The following is a 21,760-nucleotide window of genomic DNA, read 5'->3' on the forward strand; positions in this document are numbered from 1 at the left end:
TGCCGCAGGTGTTGAGGAAACAGCTGGATCGGATGAAAATTGGTCCCATGCCTGTTCCTGCCGTAACGGTTCCTGGTCACGCTCATTCACAGCTTCATCCACCACTCTACGCACAGCACGCTCCAAGAAGTAAGCGTAGGGAATTAAGTCGCTGATGGTGCCCTCACTGCGGCTCACCAGGTTGGTCACCTCCTCAAACGGCCGCATGAGCCTGCATGCATTTTCCATCAGTGTCCAGTTGTCGGGCCAGAACATCCCCATCTTCCCAGACTGTTTCATTCTACTGTAGTTGTAGAGGTAGTGGGTCACGGCTTTCTTCTGTTCTAGCAGGCGGGAGAACATGAGCAGGGTCGAGTTCCAGCGAGTCGGGCTATCGCAAATGAGGCGTCTCACCGGCATGTTTTTGCGCTGAATTTCCGCAAAGCGTGCCATGGCTGTGTAAGACCGCCTCAAATGCCCACAGAACTTCCTGGCCTGCTTCAGGACATTCGCTAAGCCAGGGTACTTTGCCACAAATCTTTGAACCACTAGATTCATGACATGTGCCATGCAGGGTATGTGTGTCAGCTTCCCCATATGCAAAGCGGCAAGCAGATTGCTGCCGTTGTCGCACACCACGTTGCCTATCTCCAGGTGGTGCGGGGTCAGCCACTCATCCACCTGTTTCTTAAGAGCAGCCAGGAGAGCTGCTCCAGTGTGACTCTCCGCTTTGAGACAAGACATGTCTAAGATGGCGTGACACCGTCTTACCTGGCATGCAGCATAGGCCCTGCGGAGCTGGGGCTGTGTAGCTGGAGAGGAGAACTGCCACTCAGCCAAGGAGGAGGAGGACAGCGAAGAGCATGTAGCAGGAGGAGAGGAGGTGGCAGGAGGCCTGCCTGCAAGCCGTGGAGGTGTCACAATTTGGTCCGCTGCGCCCTGCTTGCCATCGTTCACCACCAGGTTCACCCAATGGGCTGTGTAGGTAATGTAGCGGCCCTGCCCGTGCTTGGCAGACCAGGCATCCGTGGTCAGGTGTACCCTTGACCCAACGCTCTTCGCAAGAGATGACACCACTTGCCTCTCAACTTCACGGTGCAGTTGGGGTATGGCCTTTCTCGAAAAATAAGTGCGGCCTGGCATCTTCCACTGCGGTGTTCCGATGGCCACAAATTTACGGAAGGCCTCAGAGTCCACCAGCCGGTATGGTAACAGCTGCCGAGCTAACAGTTCCGCCACGCCAGCTGTCAGACGCCGGGCAAGGGGGTGACTGGCCGAAATTGGCTTCTTCCGCTCAAACATTTCCTTCACGGACACCTGACTGCTGCTGTGGGCAGAGGAGCAGGAAGCGCTCAAGGGAAGAGGCCTGTGCTCAAGGAGGAGGGTGCCTGTGAAGGTGGAAGGGAGAAAGCGGCAGAAGCAGATAATGCACCTGATGGAGGAGGAAGAGGAGAAGGAGGGTGGCTTTGCTTTTGTGTGCTGCTGCTGCTTTTGCTCAGGTGGCCATCCCATTGCTGTTTGTGCCTTTTCTCCAGGTGCCTTCGTAAGGCACTTGTCCCTACGTGAGTGTTGGCCTTTCCACGGCTCAATTTTTGTTGGCAGAGCGAACAGATGGCTTTGGTCCGATCTGAGGCACACACATTAAAAAATTTCCACACCGCTGAGCCACCCTGGGATGTGGGCACTATGGGGACCTCAGCAGCTGATGCTGAAGGGCAAGTTGGCTGGCTGTAAATAGGTGGCGATACATGGTGCCGGACTCTGCCACCAGCTGTTTCTGACGAAGAGCTTGCCCCAGCTTCTTTCAGCAACTTCTCTCCTCCTACTACTCTCTGACTCCCCCTCTGAACTGTCCCCCTCTTCATCTCCTCTATTGGGAACATACAGAGGATCCCTATTACCGTCATCATCGTAGTCATCCTGCCCAGCTTCGCTTGCCTCAGACAAATCCAAACTTGCACCATCAGTAGGTCCTTCATCCTCCTGACACGTTACATCCATAGTGTTGCCGCGTAACTCAGACATATTAGCCGGTGAAAATTCATCTGGCTGTAACAACAATGGCTGTGCATCCGTGATTTCACCACTAAATAATTCTTGCGAAGTGTCAAATGCAGCGGAAGTGGTGCTAGTAGTAGCGCTGGTGGCTGAGCAAGATGAGGTGTTCTGTGTCGCTAAATACTCAACCACGTCCTGACAATCTTGGGAGGTGATGGGACGTGCCTTCTTCCAAGCACTGTACTGTGGGCCAGGTCCACACGAAATTACATTTACACGACCTCGCGCAGACCTGCCGGGTGGCCTTCCTCTGGCTCTGGCACTACCTCTTCCTCTACCTGTTTTGTCCATATCGGGTATGCACGGAGTGGTATATCACACTGCGTGCACTCACGTAGGTAGGTGGGTTCACTTAACTGCACAGGTATGCGCACTGATGCGGTGGGTTCACTGAACAGAACAGGTATACAGTGGCGGGTTCACAGAACAGGTATGCAGTGGCAGGTTCACTGAACACAACAGGTATGCAGTGGCAGGTTCACTGAACAGGTATACAGTGACGGGTTCACTGAACAGAACAGGTATGCAGTGGCGGGTTCACTAAACAGAACAGGTATACAGTGGCGGGTTCACAGAACAGGTATGCAGTGGCAGGTTCACTGAACACAACAGGTATGCAGTGGCGGGTTCACTGAACAGAACAGGTATGCAGTGGCGGGTTCACTGAACAGGTATACAGTGGCGGGTCCACTGAACAGAACAGGTATGCAGTGGCGGGTTCACTGAACAGGTATACAGTGGCGGGTCCACTGAACAGAACAGGTATGCAGTGGCGGGTTCACTAAACAGAACAGGTATACAGTGGCGGGTCCACTGAACAGAACAGGTATGCAGTGGCGGGTTCACTAAACAGGTATACAGTGGCGGGTCCACTGAACAGAACAGGTATGCAGTGGCGGGTTCACTAAACAGAACAGGTATACAGTGGCGGGTTCACTAAACAGAACAGGTATACAGTGGCGGGTTCACAGAACAGGTATGCAGTGGCAGGTTCACTGAACACAACAGGTATGCAGTGGCGGGTTCACTGAACAGGTATACAGTGGCGGGTCCACTGAACAGAACAGGTATGCAGTGGCGGGTTCACTAAACAGAACAGGTATACAGTGGCGGGTTCACTAAACAGAACAGGTATACAGTGGCGGGTTCACAGAACAGGTATGCAGTGGCAGGTTCACTGAACACAACAGGTATGCAGTGGCGGGTCCACTGAACAGAACAGGTATGCAGTGGCGGGTTCACTAAACAGAACAGGTATACAGTGGCGGGTTCACTAAACAGAACAGGTATACAGTGGCGGGTTCACAGAACAGGTATGCAGTGGCAGGTTCACTGAACACAACAGGTATGCAGTGGCGGGTTCACTGAACAGGTATACAGTGGCGGGTCCACTGAACAGAACAGGTATGCAGTGGCGGGTTCACTGAACAGGTATACAGTGGCGGGTCCACTGAACAGAACAGGTATGCAGTGGCGGGTTCACTGAACAGGTATGCAGTGGTGGGTTCACAGAACAGGTATGCAGTGGTGGGTTCACAGCACAGGTATGCAGTGGTGGGTTCACAGCACAGGTATGCAGTGGCGGGTCCACTGAACAGAACAGGTATGCAGTGGCAGGTTCACTGAACAGGTATGCAGTGGTGGGTTCACAGCACAGGTATGCAGTGGTGGGTTCACAGCACAGGTATGCAGTGGTGGGTTCACAGAACAGGTATGCAGTGGTGGGTTCACAGCACAGGTATGCAGTGGTGGGTTCACTGAACAGGTATGCAGTGGTGGGTTCACAGCACAGGTATGCAGTGGTGGGTTCACTGAACAGGTATGCAGTGCTGGGTTCACAGCACAGGTATGCAGTGCTGGGTTCACAGCACAGGTATGCAGTGGTGGGTTCACAGCACAGGTATGCAGTGGTGGGTTCACAGAACAGGTATGCAGTGGTGGGTTCACAGCACAGGTATGCAGCCAGACAGGAACAAGTTAAGCCTAACTAATCTTTCCCTGAGAGACAGTCTGCAGCAGCTCGCCCTACTCTCACTAACGCAGGCAGCACATGAGTGACCGTAATGGCCGCCGCTGCCTGCCTTATATAAGGGGGGGTGGGGCTCCAGGGGCTAGTGTAGCCTAATTGGCTACACTGGGCCTGCTGACTGTGATGTAGAGGGTCAAAGTTGACCCTCCATGTGCATTATGGGGCGAACCGAACTTCCGCAAAGGTTCGCCTGCGGGACGCGAACGCGAACCACTGAAGTTCGCATGGAACCGTTCGCAAGCGAACCGTTCGGCCCAACTCTACTTATGACACCTAAATAATATATATATCGTTTTTTTCAAGACCAACTAGGCTTTTATTGTATGCCATTTTTTTCTTTCAAACTATTTTGTTTTGTATGCATTTAATAGGAAAAAGAGGAAAAAAACTGAAAAAAACATTATTTCTTAGTTTTACCTATTCCAGTTTAAAAGTAAAAAAGCGCTATTGCAGTGAAAAAAAAAAAAACACACATTTTGTTTGGCTACTTCTACAGTTTATCACAAATCTTAAATTGTGTTCCTGAAACAATTTCTGGTGAAGATATTTGATTCTGAAATAATGCTACAGTGTGTATTTTTCACTATGAACTGAGAAAAATAAAAGTATTTTGAATGGTAAAAATCAATCTTATTGGCTCAGGGAACATACATTCGTTTTCACCAATTAGTGCTGCAGCAGATAGTGCCTGATGTTTAGCACAGGTGCAAGCCCAATCCTGCACAGCTGTCCTTCTGCTACAAGACGGATTTCTACATCCTCCTAGCTTGGATGAAGTCACAGAGGACGTAGAAATACTGTAGTGGTGGAAAAGGTGGTTAAGGATTGAAACCTTAACTTTAGAAATCATTCCTTAAGGACAGCATCCTTATTTTAAGTTTTGCCTGAGGTAAATCGCTAAGTGAAGACAGAAGATGAGCTTAGTAAATTGTGACCATTGTCTCCCAGAATGTTCTGCAAGGAGAATTCTGCAGAGCTAAAAAGCCTAGGCTAAGCACCACTGGGAGAGTGGGACTACATACCAATCAACAATATATAGATACAGGAAGTGTTTCTGATGCTGAAACTGGGAACATTTACATAAAAATGGTTATTCTAAACAATTTACTACATCCTACTATGTCACAATGTCTGTAACACCATCCCATACTTAAAAAAAAAAAAAAAAAACCTTTAAGTCATTTGTCTTTATTCTAATCTCAACATCTGCAGGCTGATTTATATTTTTTCAAGAACGGTATGGTGTTTACAAACTGGATAACGTGAAAGTTTGCAACCTAGGCTTTTAAAATGTGTAAAAAAATGAGATGACAGAATTCACTGCTAGCAAAATAACCTAATTTTAATGATGTCAGTAAGAATACTGCCAGTAATTTAGGAGAATTATCTTTATTTTTTCGGCAAACAGCCTGTTCACCCCTTTTGTAAAGTTGCCCTTAATTTTTTTATTAACCTTTCTGACAAAAAAATGTGTCAGAATCACCTGTATGCAGCTGTACACAGCTTTATAGATAGGCCACTAAGCGCGACATTGTGATCTAATTGTGGCCTGCCTTTGCAGTGATAATGAAGCGCTTCCTCGCTCTCCACAAGCACAGCTGACAGAGACTGGAAAGGACAAGTGCTCTCTTCACATCCTCAATAAACCATTACAAGTAAGAACAATGCAGCATCATCAATCCACCATTTATTCATGCTGTTCACTTTTGTTAATATTTTGTGTTTTTTTTCCCATCCAGGCCTCTGCGAATCAGGCTCAAGCTCTGCCTATAACGAAAAAGTTTTCTTGCAAAATTTGCAGTTCAGCCTTCTGCGGTCGTGCCGAAATGGAGTCTCACAAAAGGTCACATGTTGAAGGGCGCAGTGGATTCAAATGCCCAGACTGTGATTTCTCTGCAGACACTTGGCCTGAAGTCAGGGTAAGAGGAATTATCCACATCTGCAGACTCTTCAGGGCAGCAGCTGTAGAGAGCAGTCAGCAGCTTGTACCCGAGACTGTGGAGTTGCCTTCTCTTGTCCCATATTATTTGTGTTTTCAGCTGCTAGTTATGGCGTGTTTGTCTTTGACATTCTTTTCCCACTGTTAGGATCACATGTCTCTACACTCTGACCTCCGGCCTCACCGCTGCAATCAGTGCAGTTTTGCCTCCAAAAATAAGAAAGATCTGAGTCGACATGCAATGACGCACACTAACCACAGGCCACATTCATGTCATGTGTGTGGACAGAGGTAGGAATAGCCATCTCAACTTTATTTTATTTTACTTCATAGTTTTCTTTTAAAATTATTTTGGTTTTCCTTGTCTTTCCTTTTCTCACTTGACCCAATTTCCTATTAGATTTTTTTACCTAGAGAGTTAAAGGTAATAACCTTTTAAGAAAAATAAACAAAATCCTGTGACCAAAAATAGACTGCAGAAGCGGATCATCCTCTACGGAAACATAGGCTGTTGCATAGCATAGCATAGCAAAGGGCATAGCAAGGAATGGTTAGAAGGTTGCATTCATGCAAAATGGGCATCAGGGAAATATGGGCACCGAAAATACTGGTAGTCGCTAGTAGAATATTGGTAAAATTACAGATATTCTTCTATTATGTAGTGCTAGTTCTAAAAGTAAAATATCTGTAAATGTTACCGATCTTGTGCTATTGCTAAACCTAACCCTAATCTCACACTCTCACATGAGCCCTCCCTTTACCAATTCCTAACCAATCCCTCACCATCTCCCCTACAAATGCCTAATCCTTAACACACGCACACACACACACGCACACACACTCTCTCTCTCTAATCCAATTTTGTGAACTATCAACCATCCAATCCACTTGTTGTGATCGATCTGAAATGATTGTTTGGGCCCACCAACATAGGGGAAACTAATTTAACCACTTTACCACCACGTGTGTGTATATCTACGCTCTTTTTAACACTCTTTCCCCACCAGGAGTGTAGATATACGCACCTACCGCAGCTGTCCGCGCTCCCGCTCGCTCGTGCACGCCGCCAGCTGCTCGCCCAGAGATCAATGAACGGGAAAAACAGTTTCCGTTCATTGATCTCAGCCCTCCAGCAATGATCGGCTGCTTCTATGAGAAGCAGCGCGATCATTGTGTAGAAATAAAAAAGTTTCCCAGCCTCATTGAACGTCCTGTAAGCGTACTTCCGACGCTTACAGGTCGCATGAACAAAAAATTACTGTGGCCATCTTGTGGCCAAATAGTAAAACTACATCCAAAACATTTTTCAATATACAAATACATACTTTTACACTATAAATTAACTCATTACCTCCCACACTCCCCAATTTATTTATTTTTTTCTAATAAAAAGAAAAAAATTACAATAAAAAAAAATATAGTTACCTTAGGGACTGAACTCTATAAATTATTTATGTCAAGAGGGTACAACACTGTTACTTTATAAACTATGGGCTTGTAATTAGGGATGGACACAAAACTGAAAAAAATGCACCTTTATTTCCAAATAAAATATTGGCGCCAAACATTGTGATAGGGACATAATTTAAATGGTGTAATAACCGGGACAAATGGGCAAATACATTTCATGGATTTTAATTACAGTAGCATGCATTATTTAAAAACTATAATGGCCAAAAACTGAAAAATTATTTTTTTCCCACATTTTTTCCTATTTTCCCATTAAAACACATTTAGAATAAAATAATTCTTGGCATAATGTCCCACCTAAAGAAAGCCTAATTGGTGGCGAAAAAAACAAGATATAGTTCATTTCATTGCGATAAGTAATAATAAAGTTATAGATGAATGAATGGAAGGAGTGCTGAAAGGTGAAAATTGCTCTGGTGCTCCAGGGGTAAAACCCCTCAGTTGTGAAGTGGTTAATCAGACCAAATATATTGTTCTACAATTTGGATCAACAAAATGTGTAGAGCTGTACAGAGGTGCCAGTAGGATAAAAGTCACTAAAACGTTTAAAACGTTCGGGATGCGGTGGTGGACCAGCCAACTTAAAATAGACACAGGTACTGTCGATTCAATTGTGTGTGTAGACAGAGGTGCCAAGCGTATTTTGGACTCCGTGCTGTGTATCACTCCAGTTGTTTATTGCCTGAGGAAGCGGGATTTTGCCCGTGAAACGCGTTGCAACTTGTCTTTGTAGTATATAAATAAATTATTTATTACTTGAATTGACAGTACCTGTGTCTGTTTTGGGTTGGCTGGTCCACCACCGCATCTCGAACGTTTTAAACGTTTTAGTGACTTTTATCCTACTGGCGCCTCTTTACAGCTCTACACATCAAGAATCCACCCTTGGTGGAAGGGTGGTACACCCTCTTTTTTTCCTCTATCCACAGAGAGCGACGTCTTAATCTTGAGTGGGGACAGGCTTGGTCTCCCCACCTGCCTTTTCAGTGGTTGCCTTGGAGGTAACCCTGGTTTGTAAGTACAATACTTACGTTTCATCATTATCATTCGCACTCCTCCAATACAAGCTACACTATATTGGGCTCTCGGTTTTCTCCCTTTTATGGATCAACAAAATGATTGCTTGTTGTCGATTGGACCCATTAATGGAACATGATCTGATTGATTGTACGTTCGACCACTCTGTAGATTGTACCATTAATGGGCACCTTTAGGAAGATTCCCTCATCTACTCTCCTGAGGCCTGTGCCTTAGTCAAGGAAGAGAGCAGTGTACTTAAGGTGGCCACTAACAGTCCAATTTCTAGCGAAAACCCGTTCGAGCTATCAGAAATTTTTTGCTAGAAATTGGACCATTGGTGGCCACCTTTAGGATAACTCTGCCACATCATTATCATTATGGCTGTTGCTGTACATTTATATAGTTCTAACATTCTCTGCAGTGCTGAACCTGTTAAGACAGAGTTCAGCCACAGTCAGTAGGGCTTCTGCTTCTATTTCCATGAAAAGTTAACACGTTGTTTTTCCGCCAGATTTAATAGAAAGGGTCACCTTAAGTTCCATCTGCAGCGGCTGCACACAGGAGCCAGCATGGAGCAGCCTGAACAGATAGGTAAGCAGTAGAAGAATCCATGTTACTGGATGAGTGTGCTCAGACAGCATACTGTGCAATAAATATGAAGGCTGATTGTCATTGTTCCTGCAGATCTCACAACTGCTTCAGCCCTGGATGAAGAGCACATATTCCTGGCCCAGGATGATACCATTAGCAATCAGGTTAGAATGGCAATCTATTACTTCACAGGTTGTGCGATTCCCCACTGACAGCAACGTTAGGATGGTAAAGCCCATCTGTGGGCAAAAATCAAAACAAACTTGTCAGGAGAAAAGACAATACTCAGCTCTGCTGGATGGCTTACTTCTGGCCCCAAGTCTTCCCCATCTTTGTGTCCTGGTTCCTTATCACCCAGAACAATGGTGTCACCCATCCATGTCTGTTTATCATGGTCATTACATTGGTAAGTGGGTAAGTACCCTGTTAATCAAAGCCACTCCTATGCCACTACAGCAACTTTACCTCTGCAACAGGAGAAAGGACCTGGTAAGTTGGTAAGTAAGAAAAATCAGTGTGAACCTCAGGAAGCCTTCCTGGGGAGGCGGATACTCATTGGGAGCTCAGAGTTTTGCTTTACATTTCTATTCTTAACCTCCTTAGCGGTATGGACGAGCCTAGCTTGTCCAGCTAAAACTTGCTGAAATCATTATGGACGAGTTAGGCTCGCCTATGCTGCCATGGAGATTTCTAGCTGCTCTGCACTGTGGCTCCGCTTTTTCTGCTCCTAAGCGATCTGAGCTACCCACAGTTGCCAACCTGCATCCATCTGTCCTAGGAAAGCCCAAAAAGCCGGCAGGGCAGAGCAGCTATAAGCGGGTGGCTGGTGGCATTCCTGATTTCCCCTCTCCATCCATGATGATCCATGCCTCCCTCGATGCCCCCTTTTCTCCCGTGCCCCTAGTACGGCTGTAAATAGAGAAGGGGAGAACTACTCAACACAGGCTCTCTCCAGCGATGATCGCTGATTATTCTCCGCGTGCAGCTCCGGGCAACTGTTTACAGTATTGGGGATGCGCCTGATGACGTCATCAGCTGCATCCCCAGTACTGTATACAGTTGCCAAATTCTCCCCTTCTCTATTTACAGTAGCTCGGTTGTGTGCTGCAGAGCATGTTGTCCCTTCCGTCCCCAGCATAGAAAGATGGGCATTGCTAGTTCTAGACAAGGCATCTGTGCAGAACATGGCCCCAAACTCAAGATAACTTATCCTCACCTCAGGTACACTTGTAAGGGCCAACTCGCAAAGATTGCTGAATTACGTGCACAATGCCTGGTGCAGCTGCTGAACAAGTGCCATTCAATTGCTGTGTAATCTAAGTGCAATCACAAGCCAGGTTGACACACAATGTGATTACTGCCCTGTACATACAACAACAGATACAGAGGTGCGGCTGACAGGTTATATATCCACCCTTGCCACGGCGCCAGGGGCACAGGAGGGAAGGGATCATCGTGGAGGGAGGGGCGGATCAGGAAAGTGGCAAGGTCTGGCGCTAGGAAGGGAAAGGGGGAGCCCCTATAGCTGCCTGCCTGACTACACTGGGGACACTTATTCCTGGCAACCCTACACTGCAGCACCTATAGCTGTCTAACTATTCTGGAGACATTTATACCCTGCTACCTATACAGTGGCACCTATAGCTGGCTAACCTATACTGAGGTTACCATGCCTGGCTAACCTGAACTTACCATTGGCATGCTGATCCCTCGTTGTATACCTCATAGCTTCCCCAGTGTCTTCTTCCATGTCCCTCGGCGGATTTGCTTTTCCCTTTGGGATTGCATATTCCCCTGGCGATTGAGGGCCATCAACATCTGGCGGCAAACTAATTTTTTTTGTATTGAATTGAATACAATAACCTCTATTGAATTCAATATTAAAAAAAAGTCTTAACATTTTTTGAAATTAATTGAACCACTTTTTGCACAGAAATCCTGGGGAAATGTAATGCCAGGGAGGCTTCGCAAAATCCAGAAGGTTTTCTGACTGAATTTCAGAACATCTGATCTGCATATACAGTATGTTCCCAGTTAGTAATCTAGAAAGCGTTAGCACCAACAGAGAATTAACGTTGTAGTGAGCCATCTGGAAAAAGAGGCCATTGGTAGCCTCCATATTTCAGCCAAATAGCATAGTCTTCTTTTTTTCTAGCAAAGCCAGAATTTGTTTTCTCTTTCATCCAGTGAATCAGTAGCATAGTAAAATATACAATGCTTTGGGCACAAACAGGCTCCTTTTTGAGACAGTTTACTTGAATAAAATATCATGTATCATGGATTGCACTCCCTTGGTGGGTCTATGATGTATGTAGACTCCCATTCAACCATTTCATGCACTAAGAAGACTGGTCCATATCTACTGTAAGAATGTCAGCCATATTGACTGTTGAAGGTAGAAGTGAAATATTCATATGTAATTTATATCTACATGGTTAATCAGTTAAAAGAAAAAAAAACAAAAACAACTACTGTATATACGCGCGTATAAGCCGAGGAACCTACTTTTCCATCAGAAACCAGGAAAAAGTAATTGACTATATATATGTATAAGCCCCCTCCCCAGTAGCCAGATGCGCCACCAGTACAAGTCAGCCTCCCTCCCCATAGGCAGATGTGCCACAAGGATCAGAATCGCGTTTATTCGCCAAGTGGTGTACCCGGAATTACTTGTGGTACACAAGGCAATAGCAGCAGTACAGTCTCACAGACATTACTTAGATATTCCATTACTTAGAATATTACATTATATTACATAATATACAATGCATTAGTACAGTGCTGTCTAACTGGCGGCCCCCGGGCCGCATCCGGCCCGCCAGACTTCCTGCTGCGGCCCCCCTGCCGCCTGTTCCATGTAGCGCAACATTTATTTATTTTTATTTAATTTTTTTTTTAAATAAAAACCCTTTCCCCCATGCTGCGCAGACTATATTTACAGGCTTCCCCCTCTTTGTCCCCCGTGCTGCCGCCTCTAATACACCTCAGATCGGCGGCGGCGGCGGCAGCAGAAGAAGATAGGAACCAGTCACACCAGCGCATGACAGCCGCACAGGGGACTTTACGCGCTGGACGTGACCGATGATGTCACGTCCTCCATTCAAATTCACCGCGCGGCTGCTATGCGCCGGTCTGACTGGCTCCGAGTCCGATCTCCTGCCCGCCGCTGCTGATCTGAGGTGAGTTACAGGCGGCAGCACGGGGGACAACGAGGGGGGGGGGGGTTGGGGCAATCTGAGTGCATTTTGTGCCCACATCTGCTGGCAATCTGAGTGCATTTTGTGGGCACATCTGCGGGCAATTGAGTGCATTTTGTGGGCACATCTGCGGGCAATTGAGTGCATTTTGTGGGCACATCTGCGGGCAATTGAGTGCATTTTGTGGGCACATCTGCGGGCAATCTGAATGCATTTTGTGGGCACATCTACGGCCAATCTGACTGCATTTTGTGGGCACAACTGCGGCCAATCTGAGTGTATTTTGTGGGCACAACTGCGGCCAATCTGAGTGCATTTTGTGGGCACATTTGCGGGCAATTGAGTGCATTTTGTGGGCACATCTGCGGGCAATCTGACTGCATTTTGTGGGCACATCTGCAGCCAATCTGAACATATTTTGTGGGTAAATCTGCAGCCAATCTGTGTATTTTGTGGGTAAATCTGCAGCCAATCTGAATGCATTTTGTAGGCACAACTGCAGCCAATCTGAGTGTATATTGTGGGTAAATCTGCAGCCAATCTGAATGTATTTTGTGGGTAAATCTGCAGCCAATCTGAATGTATTTTGTGGGTACATCTGCAGCCAATCTGAGTGTATTTTGTGGGTAAATCTGCAGCCAATCTTTGTGTATTTTGTGGGTAAATCTGCAGCCAATCTGAATGTATTTTGTGGGTAAATCTGCAGCCAATCTGAATGTATTTTGTGGGTAAATCTGCAGCCAATCTGAGTGTATTTTGTGGGTAAATCTGCAGCCAATCTGAGTGTATTTTGTGGGTAAATCTGCAGCCAATCTGAGTGTATTTTGTGGGTAAATCTGCAGCCAATCTTTGTGTATTTTGTGGGTAAATCTGCAGCCAATCTGAGTGTATTTTGTGGGTAAATCTGCAGCCAATCTGAGTGTATTTTGTGGGTAAATGCAGCCAATCTGAGTGTATTTTGTGGGTAAATCTGCAGCCCACCTGAGTGTATTTTGTGGGTAAATCTGCAGCCAATCTGAGTGTATTCTGTGGGTAAATCTGCAGCCAATCTGATTGTATTTTGTGGGTAAATCTGCAGCCAATCTGATTGTATTTTGTGGGTAAATCTGCAGCCAATCTGTGTATTTTGAGGGTAAATCTGCAGCCAATCTGATTGCAGTTTGTGGGCAAATCTGCGGCCAATCTGAGTGCATTTCGAGGAGAATCTGCTGCCAATCTGGTTGTACTTTGTGGGGAATCTGCTATTGCTCCAATAGCATTTTGTGGGGAAATCTGCTGCTAGATTTTTTTTTTACGGGGGGGGTCATGTTAGATTGTATCGGTCTGCCGGCCCTCCACCATGTGGTCTGAAAAAAAAATGTCCCTCCATGCCTGCGAAGTTAGACAGCACTGCATTAGTACAATCAACTATAGACATGAGAAGCATGCATTCAGGAGGACTGATGGCTAGGGACAGTGACAGGCACATAAAGTTTGGCAAATGGTTCGATTGCCAGGAACTAGTGGGGCACGATGATACAGCTGTGTCTCAAGACTCCACTAGACAGCTGTAACGATTGGTGTAGCACACAGACGTCTGATTATTGTGTGATCTGCAGAATCACCAATAATACAGGCTCTATACCCGATTATGTGGTGATCTGCAGTATCACCAATAATGCAAGTATAGAAGGCTGAGAAACAGAGGTGTAAAGTGTTTGGTGCAACCGTAGATAAAATGGATAGATCTCACCAGAGAAGCTGGTGAGTACTATCTGAAACAACAGTGCTAGACCTCACCGGGGGAGCTGGTGGGTACTAGCTGCAACAACAGTAGGATAAATAATAGGTCTTACCAGAGGAGCTGGTAAAGTACTAACAGCAAGAGTGACAACAAAGTTTGGCTAAACCTTACCAGAGGAGCTGGTAAGGTACTATCCGCACAAGCGACTGAATAGTTTAACTAGACCTTACCAGAGGAGCTGGTAAGGTACTATCAGTCACAGGAGCTGTATAACTTAAACTAAACCTCACCAGAGGAACTGGTGGGTATTTAGTCAAAAGAGCACCTCACGAGTGGCAAGGGCCCACTGGTGAGTAGAGAGGTCAAACAGGCAAGGTTTGGCAACCGAGAGGCGAATACAATACAGAAGCGTGAGGCAGAAGAATAGTGAGTTATCAGGCAGAGGTTCAGCAACTAAGGTCAGATAGGCAGAAGTACAGAATCGATAAGCAATAGCAAGGTCAGAGTATAGCCAGAATCATACACAGGTAATCAGTAATACAATATAACAATAGTCCTAGTCTCACAAGACAAGTGTATTCGCAACAGCAGACAAATTGCAAGTGACCAGTGAAGGCTTAAGAAGCCAAGGAGAGCTCACAGTCGCGCCCCATACCAATCAGCCAAGCCGAGTGGCGTGAGTCACCTCTGACGTCAGCCGAACGGCAGGTCAGCTGACGCGCCTTCTTCCAGCATAAAGGTCCTGTCTCCGCTCGCTCCCGCGCGATACAGCGACCCTATGAGCACGAGACAGTACCATTCCCGGCGTGCTAGACGCCGACGGAACGGATGAGGCCTGTGAACAGGGAACAAAGACGGCTGCGGGGATACCCCTGCATGTCCGCAGCCGCCAAAGTTGCAGATGTTACAACAGCATCACAGATATGAGACACAGCAATTGCCACACAGGGAGAATCCCTGATCTTTGCACCGCTGACACGTTGCTTGCACGCTCAGCTCTACAAGCCAGGGGACAGAAGTAACCTTGAGCAGTGCACTCTACACACCATGTTGACACGGATGGCAGCACGGACACAGCAGGTAGCGAGCTGGCAAGAGGAGGATCACTAGTGCACGATCCTTACGCTTATACGAGCATATATAAGGTATACATTTTCTTTTGGTTTTGCAGCATGAGTGACTTAAATCTCTGAAGCCCCAGTTTTACACCTGACCAGAGCGTTGCGATGCTCCGCACCCCTTGCTAATAGTGTTAGCGTCGTTATGCGCTTATAAAATTGCTGTGTCGCCCATAGACTTCCATGCATTCCATCATTGCAGAAGTCAGACTGTAAATCTGGTTGTGTCTCTTATTACTGTGTACAGTCTAGCTTCAATTCCTGTTTTTTTTTTCCTTTCTTCTCCAGGAAGATACTGCGTATATTCAGGAAATTACCACAGCCGATGGACAGACTTTGCAGCAGCTGGTCACATCTGACAGTCAGGTACTGTCCACTCACTGATTTTCTATGTTACCATTTACGCAGGTATAATTTTGATTTATAGTTGCAATATTTTTATATAGTACTAATAATTTTGTAGCCCTTTTCAGAAGACCTTAGGCAATTCATATCTTACTGTCCCCTAAAGAGGTTGACAACTCTCTGCCACATTCTAAGAGCAATATTTGTGGGGAAGCTTTTTTTACCTACCAGTATGTTTTGGTTTGAGAGAAGAGAGTGAAGCATCAAATTATATTCTCTTAATGGGAAATTCTACTTTTTTCCTGAACAATTCAGTGTCTTGAGTTCGGCTCTATATAGTGCAAGGATTTACACAAACATTATTTTGACTTGATTACTCTGTGTTCATGTGCATATAAAACAGTTCCACAATATTATAACTGTGCTATATAGGTAGGCATGTTTAATTTTGATGACAGTCAACACATTAGTCTTGGTGCTAAAAACGAGTAAAAAGACTCCTACTTGTGCATCAAATTACAACTGTAGCAAGGTGCACTCCAGATTTCCAATGGTATAATTAAAGGGCCACTATCACGAAAAATGAAATTAAAATGTGACAGAACTGACAGGTTTGGGGCCAGTCTATCTCCTCATGGGGGATTCTCAGGGTTTTCTTTGTTTTCAACAGCATTTCCTGAACAGTAGTTGCAAAGTCTAACTGACAAAATAGTGTGCAAGTGAATAGGGAGGCTGGCTGGTAGCTTATTATTTTGGCAGTTAAACTGTTGTTCAGGAAATGCTGTTGAAAACAAAGAAAGCCCTGTTTCCCCTACACGCAGATTGGATGCAGAAAAACTGACTCCAATGAATGCCTATGGGTAAATCTGCATCAGAAAAATCGCATTTAGTGGAAACAGGCCCATAGGCATTCATTGGAGTCAGTTTTTCTGCATCCAATCTGCGTGTAGTGGAAGCAGGCCCTAAAGGGGCACTTTAACAAAAATTGTTTTTCTGACATAACCCTCTTAGCATGTACCTAAATTAGGAGCATCAAAAACCAAGCAGCTTTTGCTTTTTTAAATGCTTGAAAAGGTTATACAGAGCTCATGCAGAGATCCTGCCCATCCCCCCTTCCTCTGCTGACTGGGGCTGCTCCATAGCAGCTCTCTCTCTGCTGAAGCTGATGCTGGAATGTTGAAGATGTTATATAAACAAATAAGCAAGGTAAATGACTTTACAGTCTCGTTTACACTCACTCGGCTATTCTGCTTGCAGTGTTATGAACTTCCCCAGCACATAGCCTGCATGTCCCGTACACCAGAGAGAGAGGATAAATCAGCTGTTAAACTCAGCCTGACTTAGCAGAGGGGGATGACCGGTCGCTTAGCTTAGATGCGTCGGGAAGGATATCTGCATCGGCTCTGTATAACCTGTCAGACATTTTAAAAAAAGAAACTGCTTGCCATCTGAAGCTCCTAATGATAACATGATAACAGGGTTATGGCAGACACCTAATTTTCACCATAGTGCCCCTTAACCTCCTTGCCGGTCTAAAAAATCCAGCAAGGAGGCAGCGCCGCACTTTTTTTTCATTTATCTTTTTTTCAAATCATGTAGCAAGCCCAGGGCTCGCTACATGATAGCCACTGAGCGGCGGCATCCCCCCACCCACTCGGCGATCAGAGTATGCAGGAAATCCCGTTTGGGAACCGAATTTCCGGCAGGGCTTCCCCGGTCGTCATGGCGACGGGGCGGGATGACGTCACCGACGTCATGGACGTCACAGGGGATCCCGAACCGCCCCTCAGCGCTGCCTGGCACTGATTGGCCAGGCTGCGCAGGGGTCCTGGGGCGGGGGGGCGCGGCGGGTAGCGGCGAATCGGCAGCGAGCGCGTACTACACACAGCTAGCAAAGTGCTAGCTGCGTGTAGGAAAAAAAAATTATGCAAATCGGCCCAGCGGGGCCTGAGAAATACTCCTGCGCAGGTTACCCCGAGCTGAGCTCGGGATAACCGGCAACGAGGTTAAGGGCCTGAGCCCACTTTTCAGTTACATAACAATGTTACAGATGCTGAAAAGAGGACAGAAGCGGACACAACTGCATTAGTGAGCTCAGGCCCTAAGGGTCTGTTTCCACTACACGCAGATTCTGGATGCAGAAAACTGACTCCAATGAATGCCTATGGGAAAATCTGCATCAGAAAAAACACGTTTAGTGGAAACAGGCCCATAGGCATTGATTGAAGTCAGTTTTTCTGCATCCAGAATCCGCGTGTAGTGGAAAAAGGCCCTAAGATCCCCCCATGTGGAGAGGGACTGCCCCTAAACCTGTCGGTTCTGTCAGATTTTAACTACCTACTTTTTTTTTTTTTTGCTATAGTGGTCCTATAAGGCCTCTTTTCCATGGGCAGTTGAATTGTGTGTTCAGCAAGCAGTTGCCAGGCAGCAGTGAGCAGTTACCAGGAAGTAGCAAACAGTTGTGAGAGTTTTAGAGGGATTTCATGGCCTATTAACTGCCCGTGGAAAAGAGGCCTGAGTCAAATTCTTAGTGGACTGCAAACTGAAATGAAAAGCTATTTTAATTATGTTAGACTTAAAGGGAAGGTCCAAGCAAAAAAAAAAATGAGTTTCACTTACCTGGGGCTTCTACCAGCCCCATGTAGCCATCCTGTGCCCTTGTAGTCACTCACTGCTGCTCCAGTCCCCCGCTGGCAGCTTTCTGACCTCTGAGGTCAGGGCCACATGGCATACATTTTTACGCATTCCAGTTAGTGCAGGAACAAAAATTTACGCGTTGCACCACTAACACGTAAAAATGTATGTGTTAATGTTCCTGCACTAGCGGGAATGTGTAAAAATGTACGCAATTTGGCCCTGACCTCCGAGGTCAGAAAGCTGCCAGCGGGGGACTGGAGCAGCAGTGAGTGATTACGAGGGCACAGGATGGCTGCATGGGGCTGGTAGAAGCCCCAGGTAAGTGAAACTCATTTTTTTTTTTTTTTGCTTGGACCTTCCCTTTAAAGGATTTGCTTTATAAGCATGGACAGATCATTAAAGTGAATCCAAGGTGAGAGTGATATGGAGGCTGCCAGATTTATTTCCTTTTAAACAATACCAGTTGCCTGGCAGTCCTGCTGATCTATTTGGCTGCAGTAGTGAACTGAATTACACCAGAAACAAGAATGCAGCTAATCTTGTCAGTTCTGACAATATTGTCAGAAACCCCCAACCTGATGCATGCTTGTTCAGGGTCTAGGGTTGAAAGTATTATGCTAGGTACACGCTATATGATTTTCTGTCTGTCAATCATTTCCAACATGTTCGATCTGATTTCTGATCGATTTCCGAGTGTTTTCGATCGGAAAACAATTGACAATTGATCTGAAATCGGATCGAACATGTTGGAAATAATCGATCTGACAGTAAATCTGCCAGAAAATCTCACAGTGTGTACTTAGCATTAGAGGCAAAGGGGCAGCCAGGCAACTGGTATTGCCTAAAAGGAAATAAATATGGTAGCCTCCATATTATTCTCACCTCGGGTTCCCTTTAAAAACTCCAATCAATGTCGCTGATAGGATGAGAAACCTAGAACTGCAAGAAAAGAGTGCTAACCACAGAACCAGCAACAATATACGGAGTGACGTATTTTGAATGGAGAGGAGAGGGCCTTAACCAAGCTACTGTGGTGCATGCTAGGAAGTGTAGATAGCACAATGCACACTGTCATATCCCAAGCATGAATTTGGCTCTCAAAGGGAACTTAATGTGAAAGTAATGTGGCCAGTTTAACTTCACTGGGGCTTCTTCCAGCATGCCTGTAGTCCTTCTGGTCCCTCGCTGTCATTCTGTTCTGTTCCATGCAGCAGTTGTCACCTCTGAAAGCTGTGTGTGAGGCCCCCAGCCGCACAGCTTTTCAATCTGACCAGAAGGGCTCCAGGGGGCTAGAAAAGGCCCTAGATAACTTAAACTGGCCACATTACTTTCACTTTAGGTTCTCTTTAAAGGACACCTGGGGCCGTATGCAATTAATTTTTTCATCTGAGTTTTCTCCTAGGCCATATTTTCACAATCTGTAAATAAAATGCCTTATAAAGCACCAGGAAGCAAAAAAAATATTCAAAATAATTTTAATCTTTTCACCTATTTTTGGTACTTTTTCAGTTGCAGAGTGCTGGAAAATTATTTTAAACTAGTGACCTTAGCCCAGGCTCTAAAGTTGGTCTGTCATCGCTGCCGCGCACATGCGGAAACACACACACACACACGGACAGGACACCGAGACACTTAGGTTTTATTTGTAGGTTACAAGATAAAAAAATATCTCCTAGGAGAAAATTTGGAGAAAAAGTGAATTGCATAAGGCCCCTGAAGTAAGAAAAATATCGAGGCTCCCATATGTATGCTCCCATATGTATTTCCTTTTAAACAATACCAGTTGCCTGGCAGTCCTGCTGATCTATTTGGCTGCAATAGTGTTTGAAAAACACCAGAAACAAGCATGCAACTAATCTGGTCAGATCTCACAATAATGTCAAACGCCTGATCTGCTGCATGCTTGTTCATGGTCTATGTCTAAGGGCTGGTTCAAACGGATGCTTGGCAGCGTTTAACGCCAAGCGTTCGGGACTCGTTGGCTAAACGCTCCCATTCAAGTGAATGGGAGCGATTAGCATTGCGTGGTTACCGTCGATTGCACAAACACGGCGTTCTGATCCCGATTTAAAGCGTCGTTTCGCCCAGCCCTAGAAGCAGCATGCGGTGTCCAGGGTCGGCTAGCCGCCACGGCTTCATGTCCGGCTAGCCACCGCGGCTTCATGTCCTCCTGTGGGGACGAGAAACGCCAATCGCGACGCGAAGCCGACAATCGCCGTACCGCCGCCCCCGAACTAGACGTCACTTGACGCCGCGGCTTCCCAGCCGCCTGAACGCCCCCTACCATCTGTCTGAACCAGCCCTAGCAGTATTAAAAGGCAGATGATAAGTAGGATAGCCAGGCAATTGGTATTGTTTAAAAGGAAATCATTATGGCAGCCTCCAAAGCCCTCTCACTACAGTTGTCTTTTAAGCCTTTGCAGAGGCTAATTATCACCTGTGCCTCAGAATATCATTATGTTATTTTCAGTTAAGATAAAGTTGAACACTCCACTTGTGTGGCGATTGCCAATTTTCCAAATGCGGCACCTCAAAGGGTCATCTACCCTTTCATAGGCCGGTTTATTCCTGAGGTAGTAAACTGCAGACATAAATTAGACTGATAGGGGGGGTGGAGGGTGCACACATCCTAGTTTTGATTGGCTAATTTTACCAGTTTCATATAGTATAAGGGTCAACAGATTGTATAAGCTCTCACACTATTTGGAGGTGGTAAAATTGGCCAGTGATTGGCCAATGAAAATAGGATGTGTACACATCCTCAGAGCATGGCTACAATTGGGGCAGAAAGAATGCACTGATGTATGGAGAGCAGGCCTTTCCATGTTGCCACACAGGAAGTTTCATATCACTGGGCAGGTACCACAGACTCTGGGCTTCAGCTTTGCCTCTTCTCTTATAAATTGTTTCTTCCACCAGGTGCAGTATATTATTTCCCAGGAAGGAGTCCCTCATCTCATTCCCCAGGAATATGTTGTGCTTCCAGAAGGGCATCACATTCAGGTAAAGACCATGTCCTTCAGCTAGCATTATTCTATGAAATCATTATATCTTCTTTGCATACTGTTCCCTGCCCTTCTGTTGGGTCTTAGTTGTATATGCAGAACTCCCTGCAGAATCTATTAACCCTAAACTACCTTATATCTTTGCTAATCCCTTCTTTGTCCTCAAAAAGCAGTGTGACTTTTGTGTTAATACACAATACATTTAACTGCAAAAACTTTCCAATTGCAAGTACTGTACTGCAAGTTATATTATAACCTAAGGCATGAGGGTATAATAATATAATTTATATGTATAATATGATCCTCTTTCTGCTAGACCTCAATTATGTCTGACCAAGACTTTGTACGCATATAGAAAAGTTTCTTTTAGGGCTTGTTTTAATTGCGATGCAGAGCCGTGCAACTATGTGTTGCGCGTCACTCCCGGGGGCGGAGCTTACGGTACCATTCATTATACTGAATGGGATCGCCCTGAATGCAGGCAACCATGCACTTCAGTTCAGCTGTGAATTGCAGCGCATGCATGGAAACAGCAGTCTGTGCATTGTGTGCTGTCCTTGCGATTGCATTTCCATAAGTGCGCCTAAAAGCGTGCTATATGGAAATGAGCCCTAAATTAACGGACTACTTAGTACTTTTCTGATACACT

The 21,760-nt window shown here is 45.8% G+C and overlaps 1 protein-coding gene across 1 annotated transcript in view; it reads left to right on the forward strand.

The window, feature by feature from the left end:
- Window positions 1-21,760, forward strand: part of ZNF335 (zinc finger protein 335) — a 157,822-nt gene that overhangs the window by 131,521 nt on the left and 4,541 nt on the right. Inside the window, exons 19-25 of the mRNA XM_068264296.1 lie at window positions 5,628-5,721; window positions 5,806-5,985; window positions 6,154-6,296; window positions 9,007-9,086; window positions 9,180-9,250; window positions 15,413-15,490; window positions 21,026-21,109. Of these exons, the coding sequence (XP_068120397.1) occupies window positions 5,628-5,721; window positions 5,806-5,985; window positions 6,154-6,296; window positions 9,007-9,086; window positions 9,180-9,250; window positions 15,413-15,490; window positions 21,026-21,109 (730 nt within the window). The remainder of the gene's footprint in view (window positions 1-5,627; window positions 5,722-5,805; window positions 5,986-6,153; window positions 6,297-9,006; window positions 9,087-9,179; window positions 9,251-15,412; window positions 15,491-21,025; window positions 21,110-21,760) is intronic.

This window comes from Hyperolius riggenbachi, chromosome 12 (assembly GCF_040937935.1).
Source record: "Hyperolius riggenbachi isolate aHypRig1 chromosome 12, aHypRig1.pri, whole genome shotgun sequence".
NCBI classification, from domain to species: domain Eukaryota; kingdom Metazoa; phylum Chordata; class Amphibia; order Anura; family Hyperoliidae; genus Hyperolius; species Hyperolius riggenbachi.